At 41.1% G+C, this 24,304-nt stretch overlaps 3 protein-coding genes and 2 long non-coding RNA genes across 5 annotated transcripts; all 5 read right to left on the reverse strand.

The window, feature by feature from the left end:
• Nucleotides 1-904: 904 nt before the first annotated feature.
• On the reverse strand, nucleotides 905-2,206 carry LOC135628172 (uncharacterized). The gene is made up of 2 exons (XR_010492786.1): nucleotides 1,728-2,206; nucleotides 905-1,655 (listed from the first exon to the last, which is right to left on the reverse strand). It is a non-coding gene; the product is annotated as an uncharacterized LOC135628172 (long non-coding RNA).
• A 778-nt stretch (nucleotides 2,207-2,984) lies between these two features.
• LOC135628768 (putative wall-associated receptor kinase-like 16) lies at nucleotides 2,985-7,411 on the reverse strand. The gene is made up of 4 exons (XM_065135664.1): nucleotides 7,104-7,411; nucleotides 5,497-6,682; nucleotides 5,240-5,404; nucleotides 2,985-4,382 (listed from the first exon to the last, which is right to left on the reverse strand). Exons 2-4 carry the CDS (start codon nucleotides 6,374-6,376, stop codon nucleotides 3,181-3,183), a joined length of 2,247 nt encoding a protein of 748 aa, XP_064991736.1. The 5' UTR covers nucleotides 6,377-6,682; nucleotides 7,104-7,411; the 3' UTR covers nucleotides 2,985-3,180.
• A 692-nt stretch (nucleotides 7,412-8,103) lies between these two features.
• LOC135629141 (putative wall-associated receptor kinase-like 16) lies at nucleotides 8,104-8,939 on the reverse strand. The gene is made up of 2 exons (XM_065136328.1): nucleotides 8,273-8,939; nucleotides 8,104-8,114 (listed from the first exon to the last, which is right to left on the reverse strand). Exons 1-2 carry the CDS (start codon nucleotides 8,937-8,939, stop codon nucleotides 8,104-8,106), a joined length of 678 nt encoding a protein of 225 aa, XP_064992400.1.
• Nucleotides 8,940-16,509: 7,570 nt separating this feature from the next.
• On the reverse strand, nucleotides 16,510-19,991 carry LOC135629108 (putative wall-associated receptor kinase-like 16). Its single transcript, XM_065136285.1, has 3 exons — nucleotides 18,891-19,991; nucleotides 18,639-18,809; nucleotides 16,510-17,931 (listed from the first exon to the last, which is right to left on the reverse strand). Exons 1-3 carry the CDS (start codon nucleotides 19,768-19,770, stop codon nucleotides 16,727-16,729), a joined length of 2,256 nt encoding a protein of 751 aa, XP_064992357.1. The 5' UTR covers nucleotides 19,771-19,991; the 3' UTR covers nucleotides 16,510-16,726.
• A 2,981-nt stretch (nucleotides 19,992-22,972) lies between these two features.
• On the reverse strand, nucleotides 22,973-23,779 carry LOC135628908 (uncharacterized). The gene is made up of 2 exons (XR_010493095.1): nucleotides 23,329-23,779; nucleotides 22,973-23,236 (listed from the first exon to the last, which is right to left on the reverse strand). It is a non-coding gene; the product is annotated as an uncharacterized LOC135628908 (long non-coding RNA).
• Nucleotides 23,780-24,304: the final 525 nt, after the last annotated feature.

The raw sequence follows: 24,304 nt of genomic DNA on the forward strand, positions 1-24,304 counted from the left end.
TTAAAAGGCTCTTTAAACACAGATATCTACACTACATAAAAGCTCTTTAAGCCTTACAACTACTGCTGGCATTTCGAATTATTAATATTGAACATTATTTCATGAATGACAATTTTTACACATGACACTACTTAACTCGTTTTTAGAAAATTAGACTATAACAATTTTTTTAGAATATTTACCAAATTATTATGCATTTTATTGCAACAAATAGTCCTCCAATATCTTTGTTTCCTCTGCGATTAAGTCGAATCTCGAAAGAAATTTCACGAGGATACCACTTCATGATCCGAAAAAGAAAGAAAATAATCACATAATTATAATTCGAAATCCAACTTAATAGAGTATCAAATTGAGTAGATCAACGAACGATAGAGAGAAAAAGATATGACACACATAACCCTCACGTGAGTCCTGAATTGGAGAAAAAGATGTAGGTTACCTTTCACGCATTTATCCATGTGGATAAGAGTCTAAAATAGGTCTAAGGCAAACAGTTCAGGATTGTTTCGTCTTATCACTCATGTGGACAAGAGGTCAAAAGGAGACCATTAAGAGTGGTTAGAGACTGCTCTCCTTCCGTGACTAAATATAAAAATTCATCATCAATACAATGAGCTAGAACCTTTTTTTATCATTTATATCTATACTTATACACCTCAAGTTACTAACTTAGCGTCGAAGGAATCAAATCGGGAAACCTCTCTCAATCTTGATATTTAGGTGGTATCTCAGAAACATGATATTTCTACATCAGAGGTACTTTGGATAATTCAATGTATATCGGTCTGAACTATGTCGGATTTATCAAGATATTAATGACTTATTTGCCTAATATTTTTTACGCTAAAAAAAGGGCTCGATGTTATAAAAATGTCGACTAGTCAACCATCTTAATGAATACTTGAACAACGAAATTTTACCCATGACCCATAATATTTTCACTTGGGGGGCAATAGCCATCACACCTAGATGCATCAACTTTGGCACAAACACCGATACAATATTGACATTTGTTCAACAGCCTACGCTTCTCGATCCCAACGACAATCTTGAGCCACCTACTCGTTCCAATCGAGATATTCTTCAACTTCACCCGACGTGTGCAAACACTAATGAATATTATATAATTCGTCACTCCACTTTTATCATAGCTAGCTTAACAAATGAAGCCATCAGCTCAGTCACGATTAATAACTCAACCGTCATCGACACCCGCACCTATCAAGGTCCCCTCACACGATCTGGTGCTGACATCCTAAGAACATCTTCGCGATCCTCGAAGAATGCCCCAAGACCCAGCAGATCCAGAACAGCATGAGCACCTCTCCCGGCAAGAGAGACCCGCCCACCTTATCATCGTCGCCAGCATCGGGATCGAACTCAAAGCCGCAAGGCGCTTCGGCTTCCCGGGACAGGGCGGCGTACAATATGTATAGCACGTTGATGGATCGTGAGACGGGCATCCTGCCGCAGCACCGGTTGTAGCCGCTCAAGAAGCCAATCCAATCAATTCGACCGTCAGCACGATCATCGGCAACGGGGAAGAAGAGCGAGACCAGGGTTGCGCCGAGATTGTTCGACAGGGCAGGGAAGTGCTACGGCACCGGCGTCGATTCGGACGCAACAACCTGCACGTTCAGGGAGAGCGCTTCCTACACGCATAAGAGGGGAGAATCGAGGGTCAGTTGTCACATGGGATGTGGATCGGTAGGCAGCAGCAGTACCTGGAGGGAAGCGAGGGGGACGGAAGAGGAGGAGGGCGGAGAGAGGTTGGAGAAGGCATTGCGAAGGGAGGGGAGGAAGCCAGTGGCGGCGGCTAAGTTTTCCTCCTCTTCCTGCCGCTGCTGTTGCTCCGAGATGCCTCCGTGATCGGCGGAAGAGGACGCGCCCATCTCCTGTTTGTTCGTTAGCCTGTCTGTCCGTCGTGTTCTCGCTTGATCGGTGGAGAGGAGGAGACCAGCAGACGTGCGATATGTGAAGATGCCTCACAGGGCGTTGTTGGACTCTTGAAGCTCCCAAGGGACGGGCGGGCACAAACGATCGCAAGGATGGAGAGGGCGATGTCGTCCTCGAGACGCCAATGCGATGCTTCTACACGCGTCATGAAGCGGGATTCGACGGCGGCGACGAACCCACGATTGCAACAACCAATGCTACCAGATTGCAACAACCAATGGGGTTCAATAAGTTTTGGATGGGGTTCAATATTTGTTGATGTAAAAAATTGAGACGGTATTTAATTTATTTATTATAAAAATTATAAAAATAATAATAAGATAATTGACCCAATAATAAACTAATATATATCATAAAGATATTATTATTTACTCGGCACGTGGATGTCTATGTGGCAATTAACGATAAAAATTATTAGAGACTATTGTTATTATAATAAAAAATATTTTTCAAATCAAGAATGATTTAAAGAATAATTTATTAATGCTCATAATAACATATTATCTGACTATAGAAGGGGGATATGATGATATGAGTTGCAGATTTTATTTTATTTTTTTTCATATTCATCACCTTCAATCTTATTTAATTTAGTCATCAAAGCGTTCAAAGTTAAGAAATATTTATAATATTAATCTTTGTTGTAGGAAGGAGGCTATAGAAGGATGTTTCCATCTTCGAAATTTCACATGAATAATCGACAAGAAGACTAATAGCTATAATAAAAAAAATTATTATTTTTTATGTTGATGAATTTCTATAAACTTATGAAAGCATGTCCAAGAGCCTTTCACAAAATAATATCATATTTTCTTATTAGACGGGTGAAAATTAATGTATATTTGTCCGTGCCAATGCTTAAATAGATCGGGTTGACATAAATAAAAAAAATAGACTATTTATATCATTCTACTCTCAATTATTAGATTAGATAATGATGTCTCAAACATGATGACAACAAGATCAGCCAAACATCTAACAATACCCAAATGATAAAAGCTCCACAATCAACGCAAAATGTTTGAAATGATCAAATTTATATAGATAACCTTATTCTCTACAGACAACATAATCCAACAAAGAATGGGTAGAGATTGCTTGACGTTATTAATAAATATTCTGTCATTACACAGGCACAAACACACACGATCACAAGGATACATGGTTCAATATTGCATCAAGAAGCCTCGAGAACCAGAGGTTTGGGCATGCACCAGATCATCATCTTCCATATTCGATGTCCAATGCCAATCTTTTCTCTGAATTATAACTAATAGTGGTTTCAATTCCATGATAATATGTCTCATGGTCAACCGATGGTTGACTGAGCAAGCTCTCAATCTCCTCAGTATTCTGCGGTACCCACGGGTGCTTGAATTTTCTCAACCTGTCAAGCTCTTCCGCCACTTGCTTCATCGTAGGCCTTTCTTCTCCCCTAAAGTTCAAGCATTGCTTTGCGAGCGAGGTCATTTCTTGAATCAATTCCGTATCCCCTTCATTTCTCACCTGATCATCCAAGATCTCCATAAGTCGGTTCTCCTTCGTGGCCAGAATAAAACTTGATGCGAGGCTCCTCTCTTCTTCAGATGCTTCAAAATAAATTGGCTTCTTGCGGGTCATCAGCTCCAGAAGCACTACGCCGAAACTATAAACATCACTTTTCTCTGTCAACTGGCAGGTTTGGAGGTACTCTGGGTCCAAGTAACCACAAGTCCCTTGCACCAAGGTAGCAAACTGATCCTCATCTTTTGGAACCAGCTTCGAAGCTCCAAAGTCAGAAACTTTTGCTGTATAGTTTTCATCTAAAAGGATGTTGGAAGACTTCACGTCACCATGAATGATGGGAGGCGAAGCTGATGAATGCAAGTAGGCCAGAGCTTCGGCAGACTCATGAGCGATCCTCAAGCGAGTGGCCAAGGAAAAGGGAGATGCACTGTTGTTGTCGTGAATCAGCTGGAACAAGGTCCCGTTCGAGACAAACTCATAAACCAGCATCGGAACCTCCACTTCCAAGCAACAACCCAAGAGCTTAACTATGTTCTTGTGGTTGATCTGCGACAGAATAAGCAGCTCTTTTCCAAATTCATTCTTTTGGCTCTCATCAATGATCTTGGGTTTCTTGATGGCAACGACACGACTGTCCTCCAATACTCCTTTATAAACGGTACCATGTCCTCCTCTGCCAAGGACTCGGTTCTGATCATACTTCTCTGTAGCTTTTTCTAATTCTTCTTTGGCAAATATCTTAAATGCAAGGCCTTGTTCTCTAAAGTATCTTTCTTTAGCCTTGATCTCTTCCAATAATATCCAACCTCCATGTTCTCTAAAATATCTTTCCTTAATCTTGATAAATTTTATTCTTTGAAAAATCATATAGATACACATGCCGGATATTAGTAGAAAGATCAAGCCACTGCCAATACCTGTATCTCAGAAATTTTCAGGCCAATTAAAACCAGGAAGAGAAACAAAAATTCTGTTTTTTATGCATATTATTTTGGTTTTGTGGTTACTGGAAGCTATAATACGAACACGAACAATTTTGTGCTCTGTTCTTTTATGATAAAATCCTGGATGCTTATTATTATTGCTTTTCTTCTGCGTAAGCGTTATGCTAAGCTACATAACTAGAATACATAAAGTCCACGCAGTATGAGAAGAATGTTTATGGTCAACTTTATGTTATTTCAATCAGCAGAGTTAATAGTATGAGAAGAAATTATATCAAATGTTTCATTTTCATAAGTATATGGATCCAATATAACTTTTGAAAGTAGAAGGACCGAGATGTTAAAGATAACTAATTTCGAAAATAATTTGTAATTAGTCCAAGAGAAAAAAAGCATAACCATCAAGAATTTCTTTCTTTCTCGGTCACGATGATGCCAAAGGTCTAAACTCATCGCTGAAGTTGAAAAAAAATCATGATTTTGTTAATCACAAAAGTACTTCGAGGGTCAGCAACCGAAGTCGGTTCCATCCAGGCTAATAAAAGCAATACCAACAATTCTGAATTTAACATATTATTGATCTTTCGCATGTAAATACACTTTCTTGTGTATGTGGATAAAAAAAAAATCATCAACTACTTGGAGATGGTACAAGACAACATAATATAAAATCGAACCAGGCTATTGTCATTAGTCCCCTCTCTATAAGATACACCTAGTCTATAGTGCAGACAGATTAAAAGGATCTGAAGCAATAAATAAAATTCATGAAAAGAAAGGACATTTCTAATACTTGGCATCAAAAGTCATGGTGGAAAAAAGACTCTTACCTATAGCCACCTTCGCTGATGATGGAAGTTTCTGGTGTTGGGTGCATGTTCCATTGAAGGCATCACCATATGTACCTCGCGGGCAGAAACAATTGTAGCTACCGGGCAGGTTCTGACAGATGCCATGGCAAGGATTTTGATCTTTATCAGAGCATTCGTCGATGTCTGCAATTAAAGCATATTCAGCAGTATCAGAAACAAAATCATGAAAACTGAAAAGGCAAGCAGATCCCAGAAAGAGACGAGACTTAACAGACCTTGGCAGCCATGAGCGACATAAGGATTGCCATGGTAGCCACTCGAACAGTTACAAAGATACCCAGGACCATTGGAAGAGTTCAAACACTTGCTGTGCTCGCTGATGCAAGCGTAGGAGGTTGTGTTGCGCTGTGCTACCTCGCATGTCTCGTTACCGATCGCCCAATCCACCACCAAAGGCGCCTTGCCGTTGTTGTTGTTCCAGAATTGGTACGTTGTGATGTAAGATGTTAGGAACTCAAACTGATTCGCCTCCAACAATACGGCATAGCTGCAGTCACTGAAGTTCCAGATGCTCGAGCTGTTGAAATTGGAATCAAACCAGACCTCATAGTATGTGAGGTCCTTGGGAATGGAGGTTTGGCAGCAGCCGATGCCGGAGCATGAGCTGTTGACCAAGCTCACCTCGTTGTGACACACAGACACGCAACCGCTCTGGTAGCTGTCGGCACTTTGGAAATCTCCGATGTAGGCGAGGGTCTCGCAGCCGATTACAGTGAACCTGTTGTGGACGTCGGAGAATCTGTATGGTGTGCCTACCAAATTCAGAGACCAGAAGTTGTAGTCCAAAGAATTGTTGCTAACGTTGTAACACTGCCACGATATTTCATTGAGCATGCGTGCCTGGCCTAGTGGCAATGAGATATTGGTGATCTCGACGTTGGAAAAAAAAAGTTTCTCGAGGCCATCATCCGTTGTGTTGCAATCTAGTGAGAAGCCTTCCATCGCACAGTTATGACCGATGCCAAAAGGGTAGGGGACGTCAACCTCGCCGCATCTCGTTCGGCAGCCAGGCGGTGCAGCTGCTGCAGATGCCGCTGCACCCACTAGCGGCAGCATCAACAGCTGGAACAAGCGATACCCTAACAGCACACCCATCTCTCGATTTGCACATTATCAGAGAGGTACTCTCAGATAAAAGCTTGGACAAATGATCTGTTATGGAAACACCAAAGCCTAAAATGAAGCTTCCTCTTGGCTGAACGATGACGTCCAAGAAAGCTGACCTTTTCCTAGTCAATCATTTGAAGCCAAAAATGATTATTTGATTGCATCACTGTATAATTTTTCTGCAAAAAGAAAAATTGATTCACAACTTGGATCCACAAGGATGAACTTTGATCATGTCAACAGGCAGCCTTATGTGACCACACACCCATCTTTCCCTTTGATCGGCGCTACATGCTGCAAAGTTGGGAACGCAAAACAACATCTGACATTTAATAGGATGTTTCGATCCTTCAGAACAATAGAAGTACAAGGAAAGAAAACTCAATGAACTGTTATCGACCATCCACGTCAAGTGGATTTTCATGGACCTGTTCAATCTTTTATGGTACAAGAAGAACTAGCGGTTGGTGGATCCGCGGATGACACCGGCTGAGATGGAGATGGTGTAAGCGACTTATCACACCAATTCATGATTGTTTAATGTTAGCTTCTTTCTCAATTAATTCTTCTTTGTGAAAGCAGAACACAAAAAAAAGAAGAAGAAGACATGAATAAGAAATGACGTTCTTTGTCTGGTCAGAGAGACGTCGCAATTGGTGGCGTTGACTAGTCTACCTAAACTAGCGATTAAAACGTGATGGTTGACATGGCTCACCTTGGCACCCTCGTCGTCTTCCTGTCTGCGATAGGGCGGCGTAAAATCCTGTAGGCGCCTCTCCATAAGCCCATCCACGGCTCCGGGGAAGAACCGGCGACATCGCCCAAAATGGGTCGACCATAGCTGCGTGGAGGGAGCCGGCGGAGGCGGCTAAAGATTCCTCCGCTACCTGCTGCCGTCGTTGCTCGTGAAAAGCGGCGGTTATCGTGATCGGCGGAGAGAACGCCCCCATGTCTGCGCTCTCTCGGAAGGAAGGAGTTCTCTCAGATCCCCAAAGCAACGGACACGTACGAGCGCCACAACACAACAATTGAGGGGGGCGATCTCGTCATTGCACGACAAACAGCATTTACTTACTTTATATACTGATGACCATCTCTTTTCTGTAATGTGATTATTTCGGAGGATTGAGAGTAGCCTTATGCGCACAAACGACTTATGACAGATTAATTATATATTACATCATATACTTACTTAGATTGTATTAATATAATAATTTTATACTTAAAAAAATTATATTAATTTTTTTTATAATTTAAAAATAAAATAAATAATTTTATTTATCCTAACGTCATCAATTATATTGATGAAAAACATAATATGTGACACACGTATTGGATCGATATAAAAATGATGGATAAAAATATATATATTTTTTGTTAATACGATACAAATGAAATTATTTATTTTATTTTTAAAAATATAAAAATTTTAATATAATTTTTTAAAATATAAAGATTGTGACGTTCATAAGATCTAAATATAGGAAGTAATATGTAATTAGCCCACTTATTAAGAATAATAAAGGTCATTAGACTGTGGTCCGATCTTACAAATTGAATTTGTACAGATCTCAGGATTTGTAGTTACTGATAAATATTCTTTCTCCGTAGCTCAGAATATAATCCAGTAGGAAATGGCAGAGATTTCCAATAATTATTGATACATTGTAGGAAATGGCAGAGATTTCCTATAGTTATTGACACATTATTCTCCCTTACACAGGCACTGGCAAACAAACATTTACAACCATATATTGCATATCAATTTAAGATTGCTTTAGGAAACTATATATAAAAACAAGGGAGTTGATGTGTTTGGGAATAAATTTAACGCCAATCTTTTCACTGAATTATAGCAAGTAATGGTATCAATTCCACGCTCACCTGATGGTTCACCGAGCAAGCTCTCTATCTCCTCAGCATTTCGTGGCACCAACGGGTGCTGCTTTAATTCTTTTAACCTGTCAAGCTCTTCCGCCACTTCCTTCATAGTAGGCCTTTCTTCTCCCCTAAAGTTCAAGCATTGCTCTGTGAGCTCGCTAATTCTTTGAATCAGTTCTATATCCTCTTCATTTCTCACTTGATCATCCAAGATCTCCATAAGTCGGTTCTCCTTTGTGGCCAGAATAAAACATGATGCGAGGCTCCTCTCTTCTTCAGATGCTTCAAAATAAACTGGCTTCTTGCGGGTTATCAGCTCCAGAAGCACTACGCCGAAGCTATAAACATCACTTTTGTCTGTCAACTGGCAGCTTTGGAGGCACTCTGGGTCCAAGTAACCACAAGTCCCTTGCACCAAGGTAGCAAACTGATCCTCATCTTTTGGAACCAGCTTCGAAGCTCCAAAATTAGAAACTTTTGATGCATAATTTTCACCTAAAAGTATGTTAGAAGACTTCACGTCGCCATGAATGATGGGAGGCGAAGTTGATGAATGCAAGTAGGCTAGAGCAATCCTCGGGCGGGTGGCCAAGGAAAAGGGAGATACATTGTTGTTGTTGTGGATCAGCTGGAACAAGGTCCCGTTCGAGACAAACTCATAAACCAACATCGGAACCTCCACTTCCGAGCAACAACCCACGAGCTTGACTATGTTCTTGTGGTTGATCTGCGACAGAATAAACAACTCTTTTCCAAATTCGTTCTTTTAGCTCTCATCAATGATCTTAGGTTTCTCGATGGCAACGACATGGTTGTTCTCCAAGACTCCTCTGTAAACGGTACCAGGTTCTCCTCTGCCCAGGACTCGGTTTCGATCATACTTCTCTGTAGCCCTTTAATTCTTCTTTGGCAAATATCTAAAATATTTTTTTGTAGTCTTGATCTCTTCTAATAATATCCAACCTCCATGTTCTCTAAAATACCTTTCTTTAATCTTGATGAATTTTCTTCTTTGAAAAATCATACAGATGCTGGGTAGTAGAAAGATCAGGCTGTCGCTAGTACCTGTCTCTCATAAATTTTCAGGACAATTAACATCATGAAGAGAAATAAAAACTATGATTTTTATGCACATTGTAACAATAAGACAAGCATGGACATATTTATGCTCTGCATTTATGCTGCTATTATCCTTGATGCTTTTTTTTTTCTTTTACAGTTTCTCCAATGAATACCGTGAAAGGATTATTTTTAATTACGTGACTAGAATAAAATGTAGTCGATATGAGAACTGTGGATAACTCATCATATTAAGTAGCATGATATTAAAGAATACTATTTCTTTTTATATACTATTGCGTATATTAAACTTCTAACTATTTTTCTTATATTAAAGAAACTTTTTACATATTTTCCTTCAAGGATTTTGTTCTTAGCACAACTTGAAGTGACATGAAAGAGGAGAATCAACTGGCTTTGCATTGCTCATACCGACCCTTTCTAATATCTTCTTGATGTATTTCTTATGTGACAATCAAATCTTCTTATTTTTTCTATCACCGAAAATTTGCATATCTAGTATTTACTTTAGTGGCCACATATCCTTCATTGCAAATGATTCACTTGTTGAATCTCGTATTTTGATGATGAAACTACTTGATATATGTTTATGATTTAATCTGCGGTTTGAGTGACGCAGGATGCTTCGATCAGGATGAGACAATTAAAGCAGGAAAATCATGTTGTGCCGAAGGAACATGTCAGAAGATTGGACGTCGGGCCGGTGGATCGGTCGACGTATCGACAGAAGGCTTCGGGCCATGAAATCGGGCATCGGGCCAAGAAGAGCGGGTATTGTGCCAAGGATATCGGAGTTGCGGAGTCAACTGGCCGATTGGGTAATAGGCTGCATGAGAGGACGATGCACCGAAGAATCGGACGAAGCGTCGAGGGACCAATGACATGTCGGACAACTTGGTTAATTGCTTAGGATTAATTGTCTCGATCGAAGTTTTGTTTTTGTTGTGCAGGATTAACTATGATAACGATGAAGACATAAAGCGAAACAAAGTGTCGGAGTCAAGCGCGAAGGATTTGTTGCGAGTTCGAGAGTTCGACGGAAGTCCGAAGGTTCGTCGGGAATGCTACTGGAACTAGCCGAGATTGAGTTGGGAGCTTGCCGAAGGATTTTCGGAAGCTCGCCGGAAGGTTCGTTGGAAGTTCGCGGAGCTCGCCGAGAAAGATCGGAGCTTGCCGAAGAAGCTCGTTGGAACTCGCTAAGATCAAATCGTGAAGTCTAGGAGCTTGCCGGGAGTCCGCAGAATGGTTTCCGAGAGTTCATCGGAAGACCGTCGGAAGTTTGCCGAAAGCTCGCCAGAAGAAGTCTTGACTTGCGGACTTTGTAATAGCTTAGAAAATGTCTTTAAAATCATAGTTAGCACGTTAATTAGGGTTAGGATTAGGTGTTAATCCTATAACCCAAGTAGGGGCCAATTAGGCCCAAGTTCGGACTGGTTTGGACCAAGTTTGGAGCCAAACCAAGTGAGTTGAAATAGTGAAAGAGGTGGCACCGCCAGGGTTGGAGGTGGCACCGCCCAGGAGAGGATCTCCCAGCGAAGCTGGGCGGTGCAACCGCCCCAGCCAGGAGGTGGCACCGCCTGAGCTCAGTCTTCGAGCTAGACTGGGCGGTGCAACCTCCCTGACAGAGAGGTGGCACCGCCTGAGCTCGGTCTTCGAGCTCTGGCAGAGAGGTGCAACCGCCTCAGTCAAGAGGTGGCACCGCCTGGGGCTCAGTCTCCGAGCCAGACTCAGGCGGTGCAACCGCCCCTGACAGAGAGGTGCAACCGCCTGGGCTCAGTCTCCGAGCTCTGCCAGGCGGTGCAACCTCTCCAGTCAGGAGGTGCAATCGCCTGATCCCGGAATTCCGGGATTTGATCGTTTTAAGCTCCAAATTTGAACTGGGTTGGGGCCTATAAATACCCCACTCATTCAGCACAGAAAGAGTAAGAGATCCACACCGAATTCTTGATCTTTTCTGTGATTCTAAGAGCTCAAAATTTGTGTAAAGTCCAAAAGTTCTTCTCTTTCTGTTCTTCAAGTCTTGAGTTGTAAAGAGAGGAGAGAAAGGATCTGTAAGGGTTGTCTCCTGAGCCTGTCAAAAGGAGAAGAAACTGTAAAAGGGCAGTTGGCCTTCGCCTATTGAAGGAAGGCCTTTAGTTGACGACGGTAACCTCATCGGTGGAGGAAGCCAAAAGTGGAGTAGGTCAAGACTGACCGAACCACTCTAAATCTCTTGTTTGCTTTTATTTTGAGCATTTTATCATTACTGCAAACCTCCTACATAGCTACTGCTCTCTGCGCCTTTACGAACAAGTTTCTAAGTTCTAATCTTTCCGAATCTGCATTTAGACGTAAAACGGTGTTTTCGTACGATCTTCATATCGCAGCTTACATTTACGTCTTGAGTCTGTTTATAACTGCAAACTGTCTTTTGCGCTTTTATGAACGAGTTTCTGTGCAGATTACGTTTGATTCCATTTATAACTGCAAACTGTCTTCTGCGCTTTTACGAACGAGTTTCTTTGCAGTTTACGCTTACGCTTTGTTTCCATTCATAACTGCGAACTATCATCTACGCTTAGACGTAAACTGCGTTTAAGACGCAAACTGCGCTTATACGCAAACTGTGTTTAGACGCAAACTGCGTTTAGACGTAAACTGCGCAAATTGTGTTTAAACGTAGAACTGCGTTTAGACGCAAACTGCGTTTAGACGTAAAACTGCATTTAGACGTAAACTACGTAACCTGCGTTTAGACGTAAAATTACGTTTAGACGTAAAACTGCTTTTAGACGTAAACTGCGCAAACAGTGTTTAGACGCAAATTGTGTTTAAACGTAAACTAAGTTTAGACGCAAACTGCGTTCAGATGCAAACTGCGTAAACTGCGCTTAATCTTAAGTTATCTTAGAATCGGCTTTTACATCGAAATCATTTTTTTTTATCAAACGAACGCAGCTTTCGTTTTTAATCGCTAAAAGATTTCCGCTGCACTAATTCACCCCCCCCCCCCCTCTCAGTGCTCTCGATCCTAACATCACTTAGTTTCATCTTCAACATGTCAATTATAGACATATCTTTTCCAATAATAAACATGTTATCAACATAAAGCAAGAGAATAATAAAATCCTCACAAAACTATTTGATGTACCCACAATGATCCGAAACTTTTCTTTTATATTAATTTTCAGTCATAAATAAATCAAACTTTCTGTACCACTATCTTGGAGCTTGCTTCAGCCTATACAAGCTCTTTTTCAATTTACAGATAAAATTTTCTTTACCTTTGATTTTGAAGTATTCTGGTTTCTCTATATAAATTTCCTCCTCTAAATCACCAAGAAAGAAAGCTATCTTCACATCCAACTACTCAATCTCTTAGTCCAAGCTAACAGTAATACCAAAAGCAATACGAATAAAAGATATTTTAACAACAGGAGAAAAAATCTCTTCAAAGTCAATACGTTTCTTTTGATCAAAGTCTTTCACAACTAATCTAGCTTTATACCTTGGTTGAGAATAATATTCTTGAGTTTTTAACCTGAAAACTCACTTATTCTTCAAAACCTTCATTCTCTTTGATAGTTGCATCAAATTATAAGTGTGGTTCTTCTGCAGAGCACCCATCTCTTTTTGCATAGTAACAAATTAATTTTTTTTCTACTCACTTTCAACTATTTTTTGGTAACTCTCTGATTCACCTGCATCAGTAAGCATCACATACTCATCTATAGAGTCTCTTCTAGAAGGTTGACGTTATCTAGAAGATCTTTTCAACTGTAGTTCCACAGGAAGTTGCTCTCTAACTTCTTCTTGCTCAACATGTCATACAAGTAGATCAACATCGAGCTCTCCATTATCTTCCTGCACATCTCCCCCATCATCCTAATGTATTGGAGGAGTAATTGGGTCAAAATATGCTAATCCTTCTACAAAAATCTTGGCTGATGCTTCCTTCAAATCCTTTAGGGTTTGATCATTAAAGAAAACTACATCTATGCTTCTAAACACTTTTTACTTTTTTGAATCCCAAAATCAGTAACCAAATTGATCATGTGAGTAGCTAAGAAAAATATATTATTTTATTTTATCATCTAGTTTGGATCTTTCATTATTTAGACGTGACATAATAGATCATATCTAAATAAGAGATTAGAAAGTTGTACATGTCATAGTTATCATCTCTGGATAATTTGAATGGAACGGGTGATGTAGCATTTATGATGATAAGATCGGTAGGTTGAGAAGTACGACTCTTTACCGGGATAATAATTAAGATATTTAATGATACGTATGTAAAGGAGTAAGTTGGGAGTCCTCGTAGAAGGGAGGTGGAAGAGAACTACGACTGTTTTTTCTAGAGGCACGGTTACTGCAGCGGGTAAGGCAAAGTTGCTACAGTTCTACAGATCCGTTGGAGGTCTGCAGCACTGTTTGTAGTGCTGGAGAGAGTTGCAGCAGTGTTTGCAGTCCTAGACAGAGTTACAGTAATACTGGAGAGAGTTGCAACACTGTTTGTAGCGTTGGAGAGAGCTGCAGCAATGTTTGCAGTCCTGGAAAGAGTTACAGTAATGCTGTAGAGAGCTGCAACACTGTTTGCAACGTTGGAGAGAGTTGCAGCAGTGTTTGCAGTCCTGGAGACAGTTTCAGCAATGCTGGAGAGAGCTGCAACACTGTTTGTAGTGCTGGAGAGAGCTACAGCAGTGTTTGCAGTCCCGGAGAGAGTTACAGCAATGCTGGAGAGAGCTGCAACACTGTTTCCAGTGCTGGAGAGAGTTGCAACACTGTTTGCAGTGCTGGAGAGAGCTGCAGTTCGGCGCTTTTTGCAATGATCAGGTCTCCTCCTGAGAAGAAGCTGTTTGCAATGATCTGCAACAGCTCTCTACGCTAAGAAAGACCACCAGCGAACCAAGGGTTGCGACCGCTTGGCGAGGATGGTCTCTTGGAGAGCAGCTGTATTGTCCTCAGGGTGAAGAGCGGAATATAGGTGATCGCCGGGTTGGTCGAGAGCACAGGAGCCGGTGGTTGAGGATCCACCGCTGTTGACGAGACAAGCCGAGCGGAAGGAAAGGGTCGAGGGTCGTAAGAGTTGGTGATGCTCCGATGATGAGAGAGGAGACAATGGACGCTCGGCCTGCGAACTCGAGGCCAACCCACGACCGGTGGATGGCAGTCACAACAGGAGGATGACAGCAGCAGTAACAGGTCGGCCCACGAGAGGAGGCGAGTAGTAGGAGGTTGGCAGCAAGCGACTTATGAGAAGATAGTTGAAGTCCGCCGGTTGATAGGGAGAAGTCGTCGCACGCCACGTTCTCGACCTTTTTCAAAGCAGATCACTGGCTTGCAGCAATTTGAAACAGGGGATGTCTACGCGATGGAGAATTGAGAAAGGCACAGTGTGGAACTCTGTCGGATAGATCATGTCAGCATCAGATCAACGTCACCGAACTGACCAGATCTGTTGCGCCGCAGGAGAAGCGCCAGTGAAGGCAAGCGGGAGAAGACAAGCGCTGTTCGCCGAGAAAGTGCCGCAGTCGCCGTAGAGAAGAAAGCGACAGTGGTAAGACAGCCGTCGCCGCTTCAGATCAATGTCGCTGGAGGTGCGCCGAGGCAGAGGAAAGAGGGTTCTCGCGTCGATTCGGTAGAACAAGAGGTCTTACTCTAGGAAGAAGTTGGCAGGGCTCGGTGAGGAGTCGGACAGCTTGCTCTAGGCAAGCAGCTCTGATACCATGATAGAATATGAAATATAATTACAAAATATGCTTGAGATAGTAAACTTAATGGCTATTTATACATATTAGCAGAGATGCTCAAGCAAATTTAATGGCTATTTATACATATTAGCAGAGAGGTTGGAGAGCGAGAAGAGCGAGACCAGGGTTGCGCCGAGATTGTTCGACAGGGCAGGGAAGTGCTCCGGCACCGGCGAGGATTCGAACACAACAACTTGCACGTGGGTTGTGGATCGGTAGGCAGCAACAGTACCTGGAGGGAAGCGAGGGGGACGGAAGAGGAGGAGGGCAGAGAGACGTTGGAGAAGCCATTTCGAAGGGAGGGGAGGAAGCCAGTAGCGGCGGCTAAGTTTTCCTCCTCTTCCTGCCGTCGCTGTTGCTCCGAGATGCCTCCGTGGTCGGCGGAAGAGGACGCGCCCATCTCCTGTTTGTTCGTTAGCCTGTCTGTCTGTCGTGTTCTCGCTTTATCGGTGGAGAGGAGGAGACCAGCAGACCTCACGGGGCGTTGTTGGACTCTTGAAGCTCCCAAGGGACGGGCGGGCACAAACGATCGCGAGGATGGATGTCGTCCTTGCGACGCTTCTGCGATGCCGCTACACGCGTCATGAAGCGGGGTTCGACCGCGGCGACGAACCCACGATTGCAACAAGCAACGCTACCCGGGAATTAAACCGGCTCCATCTTGAGGTTCAATAAACCTTGGATGGAGTCGGACCGGCTCAATCTCTCCCACATCTCCCTTAATTTACATCTAAAATTTGAGACGGTATTTATTTTACTTATTATGAAAAGTATAAAAAATAATAATAGGTTAATCAACCCAAAAATAAATAATATGTATCATAAAGATATTATTATTTAGTCGGCACGTGGATGTCTAAAAATTATTGTAGACTTTTGTTATTATAATAAAAATTATTTTTAAATCAAGAATGATTTGTAAAAAAAATTTAAATCGGATGATATGGGATTCATATTTTAGGATTTTTTTAATTTTATGTATTCATCATGTCCCGTCTTATAAAATTTAATTATCAAAGGGATCAAAGTCAAAAAATATTTCTAATATTAATCACAGGAAGGAGGCTATGGAAATAAATTTTAGAAATTTTACATCTTAGAAATTTTACATGGATGATCGAAAGCTAACAACTATAATAATAAAAAAAAATTATGCTGATGGACTTTTATAAACTTATGAAAGCTTATCTAAGAGCCGATCACAAAATAATACATATTTTCATATTAAACGGATGGCAATTAATATATAATTGTTCATGCTAACGCTTAAATAGATCAGATGAACATAGATAAAGAACATGGACTGTTTATACCATTTTAATCTTAATTATTAGACTAGATAATGATATCTCAGACATGGCGACAACAAGGTCAGCCGATCATGAAACATTTCCTGAATGATAAAAGCTCCACAATCAATGCAAAATGTTTGAAATGATAATATTTATTTGGATAACCTTATTCTTACACACAACATATTCCAGCAAGGAAATGACAGAGATTATCTGTAGTTATTAATAAATATTCTTCGCTATTATACACTGGCACAAACACACACGATCACAAGTATATATAGCAGCAGTATCAATTCAAGATTGCATCAAGAAGCCTCGAGAACCAGAGAGTTTGGGCATGCACCAGATCATCATCTTCCATATTCGATGTCCAATCCCAATCTTTTCTCTGGATTATAGCTAGTAGTGGTTTCAATTCCATGATAATATGTCTCATGGTCAACCGATGGTTGACTGAGCAAGCTCTCAATCTCCTCAGTATTCTGCGGTACCCACGGGTGCTGCTTGAATTTTTTCAACCTGTCGAGCTCTTCCGCCACTTGCTTCATCGTAGGCCTTTCTTCTCCCCTAAAGTTCAAGCATTGCTTTGCGAGCTCGCTCATTTCTTGAATCAGTTCCGTATCCCCTTCATTTCTCACCTGATCATCCAAGATCTCCATAAGTCGGTTCTCCTTCGTGGCCAGAATAAAACATGATGCGAGGCTCCTGTCTTCTTCAGATGCTTCAAAATAAATTGGCTTCTTGCGGGTCATCAGCTCCAGAAGCACCACGCCGAAGCTATAAACATCACTTTTCTCTGTCAACTGGCAGGTTTGGAGGTACTCTGGGTCCAAGTAACCACAAGTCCCTTGCACCAAGGTAGCAAACTGATCCTCGTCTTTTGGAACCAGCTTCGAAGCTCCAAAATCAGAAACTTTTGCTGTGTAGTTTTCATCTAAAAGGATGTTGGAAGACTTCACGTCGCCGTGAATGATGGGAGGCGAAGCCGATGAATGCAAGTAGGCCAGAGCTTCGGCAGACTCATGAGCGATCCTCAAGCGAGTGGCCAAGGAAAAGGGAGATGCCCTGTTGTTGTCGTGAATCAGCTGGAACAAGGTCCCGTTCGAGACAAACTCATAAACCAGCATCGGAACCTCCACTTCCAAGCAACAACCCAAGAGCTTAACTATGTTCTTGTGGTTGATCTGCGACAGAATAAGCAGCTCTTTTCCAAATTCATTCTTTTGGCTCTCATCAATGATCTTGGGTTTCTTGATGGCAACAACACGACTGTCCTCCAAGTCTCCTTTGTAAACGGTACCATGCCCTCCTCTGCCAAGGACTCGGTTCTGATCATACTTCTCTGTGGCTTTTTCTAATTCTTCTTTGGCAAATATCTTAAATGCAAGACCTTGTTCTCTAAAGTATCTTTCTTTAGCCTTGATCTCTTCCAATAATATCCAACCTCCATGTTCTCTGAAATATCTTTCCTTAATCTTGATGAATTTTCTTCTTTGAAGAATCACATAGATACACATGCCGGATATTAGTAGGAAGATCAAGCCACTGCCAGTACCTGTATCTCAGAAATTTTCAGGCCAATTAAAACCAGGAAGAGAAACAAAAATTACCTTTTATGCACATTATCTGGTTTAATGGTGCTTATTATTATTGCTTTTCTTCTGCGCAAGCATTATGCTAAGCTACATAACTAGAATACTTGAAGTCCATGCAGATACAAGAATCACAGACCTGCAACTTTTAGCAGGTATAAACACACAAGTTGGATTTCCCTGGGGGAGAAGAAACACATGAAGTCTTCAAGACTTTCTTGCTTTCACAATCACGATGATGCCAAAGGTCTGAACTCATTGTTGAAGTTGAAAAATAAAAAATAAAAATTAAGGACCTTCAAGAAGAGGGATAAATAAGGAGATTTATTAATCACAAAAGTTCTTTGAGGTTCTGCAACCGGAGTCGGTTCCATCTATGCTGATAAAAGCATTACTGGCAAATCTGAATTTAACATATTATTGATCTTTCGCAAGTAAATACGATCGAAAAATCATCAGCTACTTGGAGATGATACAAGACAACAGAATATAAGATTGAACCAGGCTATTCTTATTAGTCCTCTCTATAAGATACATCTAGTCTATAGTACAGACAGATTAAAAGGATTTGAAGCAATAAATAAAATTCATGAAAAGAAAGGGAACAAAAGAATTCAGTTGTAATACTTTTGTTCCCTACCTATAGCCATGGTGGAAAAAAGACTCCTACCTATAGCCACCTTCGCTGATGATGGAAGTTTCTGGTGTTGGGTGTGGGTGCATGTTCCAGTGAAAGCATCACCATATGTACCTCGCGGGCAGAAACAACTGAAGTTACCGGGCAGGTTCTGGCAGATGCCATGGCATGGATATCGATAGTTATCAGAACATTCGTCGATGTCTGCAATTAAGACATGTTCGGAAGTATCAGAAACAATCGTGAAAACTCAAAAGGCAAGCAGATCCCAGAGGGAGAAGAGACCTTGGCAGCCATGAGCGACATAAGGATTGCCATGGTAGCCACTCGAACAGTTACAAAGATACCCAGGGCCATTGGAAGAGTCCAAACACTCGCTGTGCTCGCTGATGCAGGCGTAGGACGTTATGTTGCGCTGTGCTACCTCGCATGTCTCGTTTCTGATCGCCCAATCCACCACCAAAGGCGCCTTGCTGCTGTTGCTCAAGAATTGGTTCGTTGTAATGTAAGATGTTCGGAACTCAAACTGATTCGCCTCCAACAATACGGCATAGCTGCATTTACTGAAGTTCCAGGTCCTCGAGCTGTTGAAATTTGAATCAAACAAGACCTCATAGTATGTGAGGTCCTTGAGGATGGCGGTTTGGCAGCAGCCGATGCCGGAGCATGATGAGCTGTTGACCAAACTCACCTCGTTGTGACACACAGACCCGCAACCGCTCCAGTAGGTGTCGTGCCTTTTCCAACCTCCGATGTAGGCGAGGGTGTCGCAGCCGATTACAGTGAACTTGTTGTGGACATCGGAGAATCTGTATGGTCTGTTGGTGAAATCCAGAGACCAGACATAGCCGTATCTGGAATTGTTGCTAACGTTGTAACACTGCCACGATATTTCACTGAGCATGCGTGCCTGGCCTAGTGGCAATGAGATATTAGTGATCTCGACGTTGAACACAAAAAGTTTCTCGAGACCATCATCCGTTGTGTTGCAATCTAGTGAGAAGCCTTCCATCGCACAGTTATGACCGATGCCAAAAGGGTAGGGGACGTCAACCTCGCCGCATCTCGTTCGGCAGCCAGGCAGTGCATCTGCTGCAGATGCCGCTGCACACACTAGCGGCAGCATCAACAGCTGGAACAAGCGATACCCTAACAGCACACCCATCTCTCGATTTGCACACTAGCAGAGAGGTACTCTTCAGATAAAAGGTTGGACAAATGGTAAGTTATGGAAACACCAAAGCCTAAAATGAAGCTTCCCCTTGACTGACGGATGAGGTGCAAGAAAGCTGACCTCTTCCCAATCAATCATTTAAAAAAAAATAAAATTATTTGATTGCATCACTGTATAATTTTTCTGCAAAAAAAAAAAAAAATGATTCACAACTTGGATCCACAAGGATGAACTTTGATCATGTCAACAGGCGGCCTTAGTGACCACACACCCATCTTTCGCTGCGATCGACGTCACATGCTGCAAAGTCGGGAATGCATAGCGACGTCAGACTATTAATAGGATGATTCGACCCTTCAGAACAATGTAAGTACGAGCAAAGAAAAGTCTATGGACTGCTATCGAGCATCTTCCTCCAGTGGATTTTCATGGACCTGTTCAATCTTTTATGGGGCAAGAAGAACTAGCGGTTGGTGGATCCGTGGATGACACCGGTTGAGATGGAGATGGTGTAAGCGACTTATCTATCACACCTGTTCATGATCGTTAAACGTTAGCTTCTTTGCCAATTAATTATTCTTTGTTCCATTAAGAATACAGAGAAAAAAAGACATGGATAAGAAATGACGCTCTTTGTCTGGACACAGATGTCGCAATTGGAGTTAGTTGGCTGTTCTAGATTATTTATACCATTCTACTCTGAATTATTCGATTAGATAATGATTTCTGAGACATAGTGACCAGAAGATCATCCGATCATCTAACATTTCCTGAATGATAAAAGCTCCACGACCAATGCAAAATGTTTAAAATGATAATATTTAGATAACCATTTTCTTACATACAACATAACCCAGCAAGGAAATGGCAGAGATTGCCTATAGGCGAGGGCGTCGCAGCCGATTACAGTGAACTTGTCGTGGACGTCGGAGAATCTGTATGGTGTTTTGGCAGATACCAGACATAGCTGTCTCTGGAATTGTTGCTTACGTTCTAACGCTACCATGATATTTCATTGACCATGCGGACCTGCCCCAGTGGCAGTGAGATGTTGACGATCTCGACATTGAACACAAAAAGCTTCTCGAGGCCATCATCTGTTGTGCTGCAATCTAGTGGAAAGCCGCATCTTGATCGGCAGCCATGCAGTGAACCTGCAGCAGATGCCGCTGCACCTGTCAGCGACAGCATTAGCAGCAGCTGGTACACTGACAGCACCTCCATTTTGGTTCTGCCCAAGGCTGTGTCTTGCTTCTGCAAATAGACTAACATAGGTTTCTTCTCGATTTGCACATTAGAAGAGAATGCAGTCTCAGGATAAAGGTCTAAAAATTCTGAAGAAATAATGTTAGAGGAACACCAAACCCTCTTATAAAGCTTCCACTTCAGTGACCGATGAGGTGCAAGGAACATAACTCCTCCCTAGTTGCTCGGTAAAAATTGAGTTTGAATGTTGGGCTTGTGAACGATGACCAATTCCTCTCAAGTATATTTGATTCCCATGTTGCAATTGGTGTTCTTGGTTATTCGACCAATGACTAATCAGCTGATAGGTCTTTTCATGACAATACTCTTCCGTGGTACAAGAAGAACTAGTGATTGGTGGGTGATGATGCTAGTTGAGATCCAGCTTCGAAGCTCCAAAATTAGAAACTTTTGATGCATAATTTTCATCAAGTATGTTGGAAGACTTCACGTCGCCATGAATGATGGGAGACGAAGTTGATGAATGCAAGTAGGCTAGAGCAATCCTCAGGCGGGTGGCCAAGGAAAAGGGAGATACATTGTTGTTGTCGTGGATCAGCCGGAACAAGGTCCCGTTCGAGACAAACTTCGGAACCTCCACTTCCAAGCAACAACAACCCAAGAGCTTGGCTATGTTCTAGTGGTTGATCTGCGATAGAATAAGCAACGCTTTTCCAAATTCGTTCTTTTGGCTCTCATCAAAGATCTTAGGTTTTTTGATGGCAACGACTTGACTGTCCTCGAAGACTCCTCTGTAAACGATATCATGTCCTCTTCTGCCAAGAACTCGGTTCCGATCATACTTCTCTATAGTTTTTTTTAATTCTTCTTTGGCAAATATCTTAAATGCAAGACCTTGTTCTCTAAAATATTTTTCTATAGTCTTGATCTATTCCAATAATATCCAACCTCCATGTTCTCTAAAATACCTTTCCTTCTTTTTTGAAAAATCATATAGATGCAGATGCAGGGCAGTAGAAAGATCAGGCCAGTTCAAGTACTTGTATCTCATAAATTTTCAGGCCAATTAACACTATGAAGAGAAACAAAAACTATGAATTTTATGCATAATATTTTGGTTTTCCGGTTAACAGGAGCAATAAGACAAGAATGGACATATTTATGCTCTGCATTTCTGCTGCCGTTATCCTTTATGCTTTTTTTTTTCTTTTGCAATTTCTCCGGTGAATACCGCGAAAGGATTATTTTTAATTACATAACTAGAATAAATGCAGTCAATAGGAGAACTGTAGATAACTCATCATATTAAATATGATAGAACACTATTTCTCTCTACTTTTAAGTAGGCGTAACAACTCAAGTTGGACTTCCCTGCGGGAGAAGGACAGCTGTCATGAATTTCTTGCTTTCTCGTTCACAGTAATGAGGTTTGAATTTATGGTTGAATTTGGAAAAAAATACGAGGATAAAGTATTGATCTCGATAGTAAGAAAAGATAGAGTTATCCAACGGGTGTAGAACAAGCTTCAATCTTCAATATTTTTTTTAATAATTAATTTGACTTATTCTTTTATAAATTTTTAATCTATTTTTTTCTTTCTTGATACAATCAATCTCCCTCTTGATGTAATGAATATTTCTTTTGATAAAATGAATCTTTTTATGACACTTGAATAAGTTTAATTTCAACGTAAAGAACTTTCAAGGAGGCTTTGTTAATCACAAAATTTCTTCAAGATTTTGGCAAGAAATTTCTTCAAAATTTCTTCAAGACTTTGTTAATGGAAGGCTGATAAAAGCAAAACTGGCGATTCGGAATTTAACAAATTATTGAATTTTGGCAAGTAAATACACTTTCTTGAGTGGATCAAAAAATCATCAGCTACTTGGAGATGGTCCAAGACAAGAAGAAGATAAGATTGAACCAGGTTACCGTCATTAGTCCTCCCTATAAGATACACCTAGTCTACAGTGCAGACAGATGAAAGGATTTGAAGCAATAAATAGAATTCATGAAAAGAAAGGGAACAAAAGAATTTATTTGTAATACTAGGCATCAAATGTGTAATGAGATCCTCGACAAAGATGAAAGTCATGGTGGAAAAAAGACTCTTACCTATAGCCACCTTCGCTGATGATTGAAGTTTCTGGTGTTGGGTGCATGGTCCATTGAAAGCATCACAGCTACCGGGCAGGTTCTGGCAGATGCCATGGCAAGGATTTTGATCTTTATCAGACCATTCGTCGATGTCTGCAATTAAAGCATATTCGGCAGTATCAGAAACAAAAACATGAAAACTGAAAAGGCAAGCAGATCCCAGAAAGAGAAGAGACTTAACAGACCTTGGCAGCCAAGAGCGACATAAGGATTGCCATGGTAACCACTCGGAACAGTTACAAAGATACCCAGGACCATTGGAAGAGTTCAAACACTCGCTGTGCTCGCTGATGCAGGCGTAGGATGTTATGTTGCGCTGTGCTACCTCGCATGTCTCGTTTCCGATCTACCAATCCACCACCAAAGGCGCCTTGCTGCTGCTGTCGTTCAAGAATCGGTCCGTCGTGATGTAAGATGTTAGGAACTCAAACCGATTTGCCTCCAACAATACGGCATAGCTGCAGCGACCGAAGTTCCAGATGCTCGAGCTGCTGAAATTTGAATCAAACCAGACCTCATAGAATGCCAGGTCCTTGGGGATGGAGGAGGCTCGGCAGCAGCCGATGCCGGAGCATGAGCTGTTGACCAAATTTACCTCGTTGTGACACAAACACTCAACACACAAACACGATGGTCTTAATGGGATAAATAAATAAACATAGATTGTATTAATATAATAATTTTATACTTAAAAAATTTATATTAAATTTTTTTATAATTTTAAAAATAAAATAAATAATTTTATTTGCCCTAACGTTATCAATTATATTGATGAAAAACATAATATGTGACACACGTATTGGATCGATACAAAAATGATGGATAAAAATATATTATATTTTTCATCAATATGATACAAATGAAATTATTTATTTTATTTTTAAAATTATAAAAATTCTAATATAATTTTTTAAAATATAAAGATTGTGACATTAATAAGATCTAAATATAAGAAGTAATATGAAATTAGCCCACTTATTAATAATAATAAAGGTCATTAGACTGTGGTCCGATCTTACAAATTGAATTTGTACAGATCTCAGATTCCTGTAATTACTGATAAATATTCTTTCTACGTAGGTCAGAATATAATCCAGTAGGAAATGGCAGAGATTTCCAATAGTTATTGATACATTGTAGGAAATGGCAGAGATTTTCTAT

Source organism: Musa acuminata, chromosome BXJ3-1, assembly GCF_036884655.1.
Source record: "Musa acuminata AAA Group cultivar baxijiao chromosome BXJ3-1, Cavendish_Baxijiao_AAA, whole genome shotgun sequence".
Classification (NCBI taxonomy): Eukaryota; Viridiplantae; Streptophyta; class Magnoliopsida; order Zingiberales; family Musaceae; genus Musa; species Musa acuminata.

Excerpts from the sequence above, each read along its gene's own strand:
- LOC135628768 (XM_065135664.1), bottom strand. The coding sequence starts at position 6,376 with ATGGGTGTGCTGTTAGGGTATCGCTTGTTCCAGCTGTTGATGCTGCCG. Across the intron at positions 5,405-5,496 it reads TGTCGCTCATGGCTGCCAAG|ACATCGACGAATGCTCTGAT; the intron begins GTCTGTTAAGTC and ends CTTTAATTGCAG. Across the intron at positions 4,383-5,239 it reads ATCAGCGAAGGTGGCTATAG|GTATTGGCAGTGGCTTGATC; the intron begins GTAAGAGTCTTT and ends TCTGAGATACAG.
- LOC135629108 (XM_065136285.1), bottom strand. The coding sequence starts at position 19,770 with ATGGGTGTGCTGTTAGGGTATCGCTTGTTCCAGCTGTTGATGCTGCCG. Across the intron at positions 18,810-18,890 it reads TGTCGCTCATGGCTGCCAAG|ACATCGACGAATGTTCTGAT; the intron begins GTCTCTTCTCCC and ends TCTTAATTGCAG. Across the intron at positions 17,932-18,638 it reads ATCAGCGAAGGTGGCTATAG|GTACTGGCAGTGGCTTGATC; the intron begins GTAGGAGTCTTT and ends TCTGAGATACAG.
- LOC135629141 (XM_065136328.1), bottom strand. The coding sequence starts at position 8,939 with ATGTTGGTTTATGAGTTTGTCTCGAACGGGACCTTGTTCCAGCTGATC.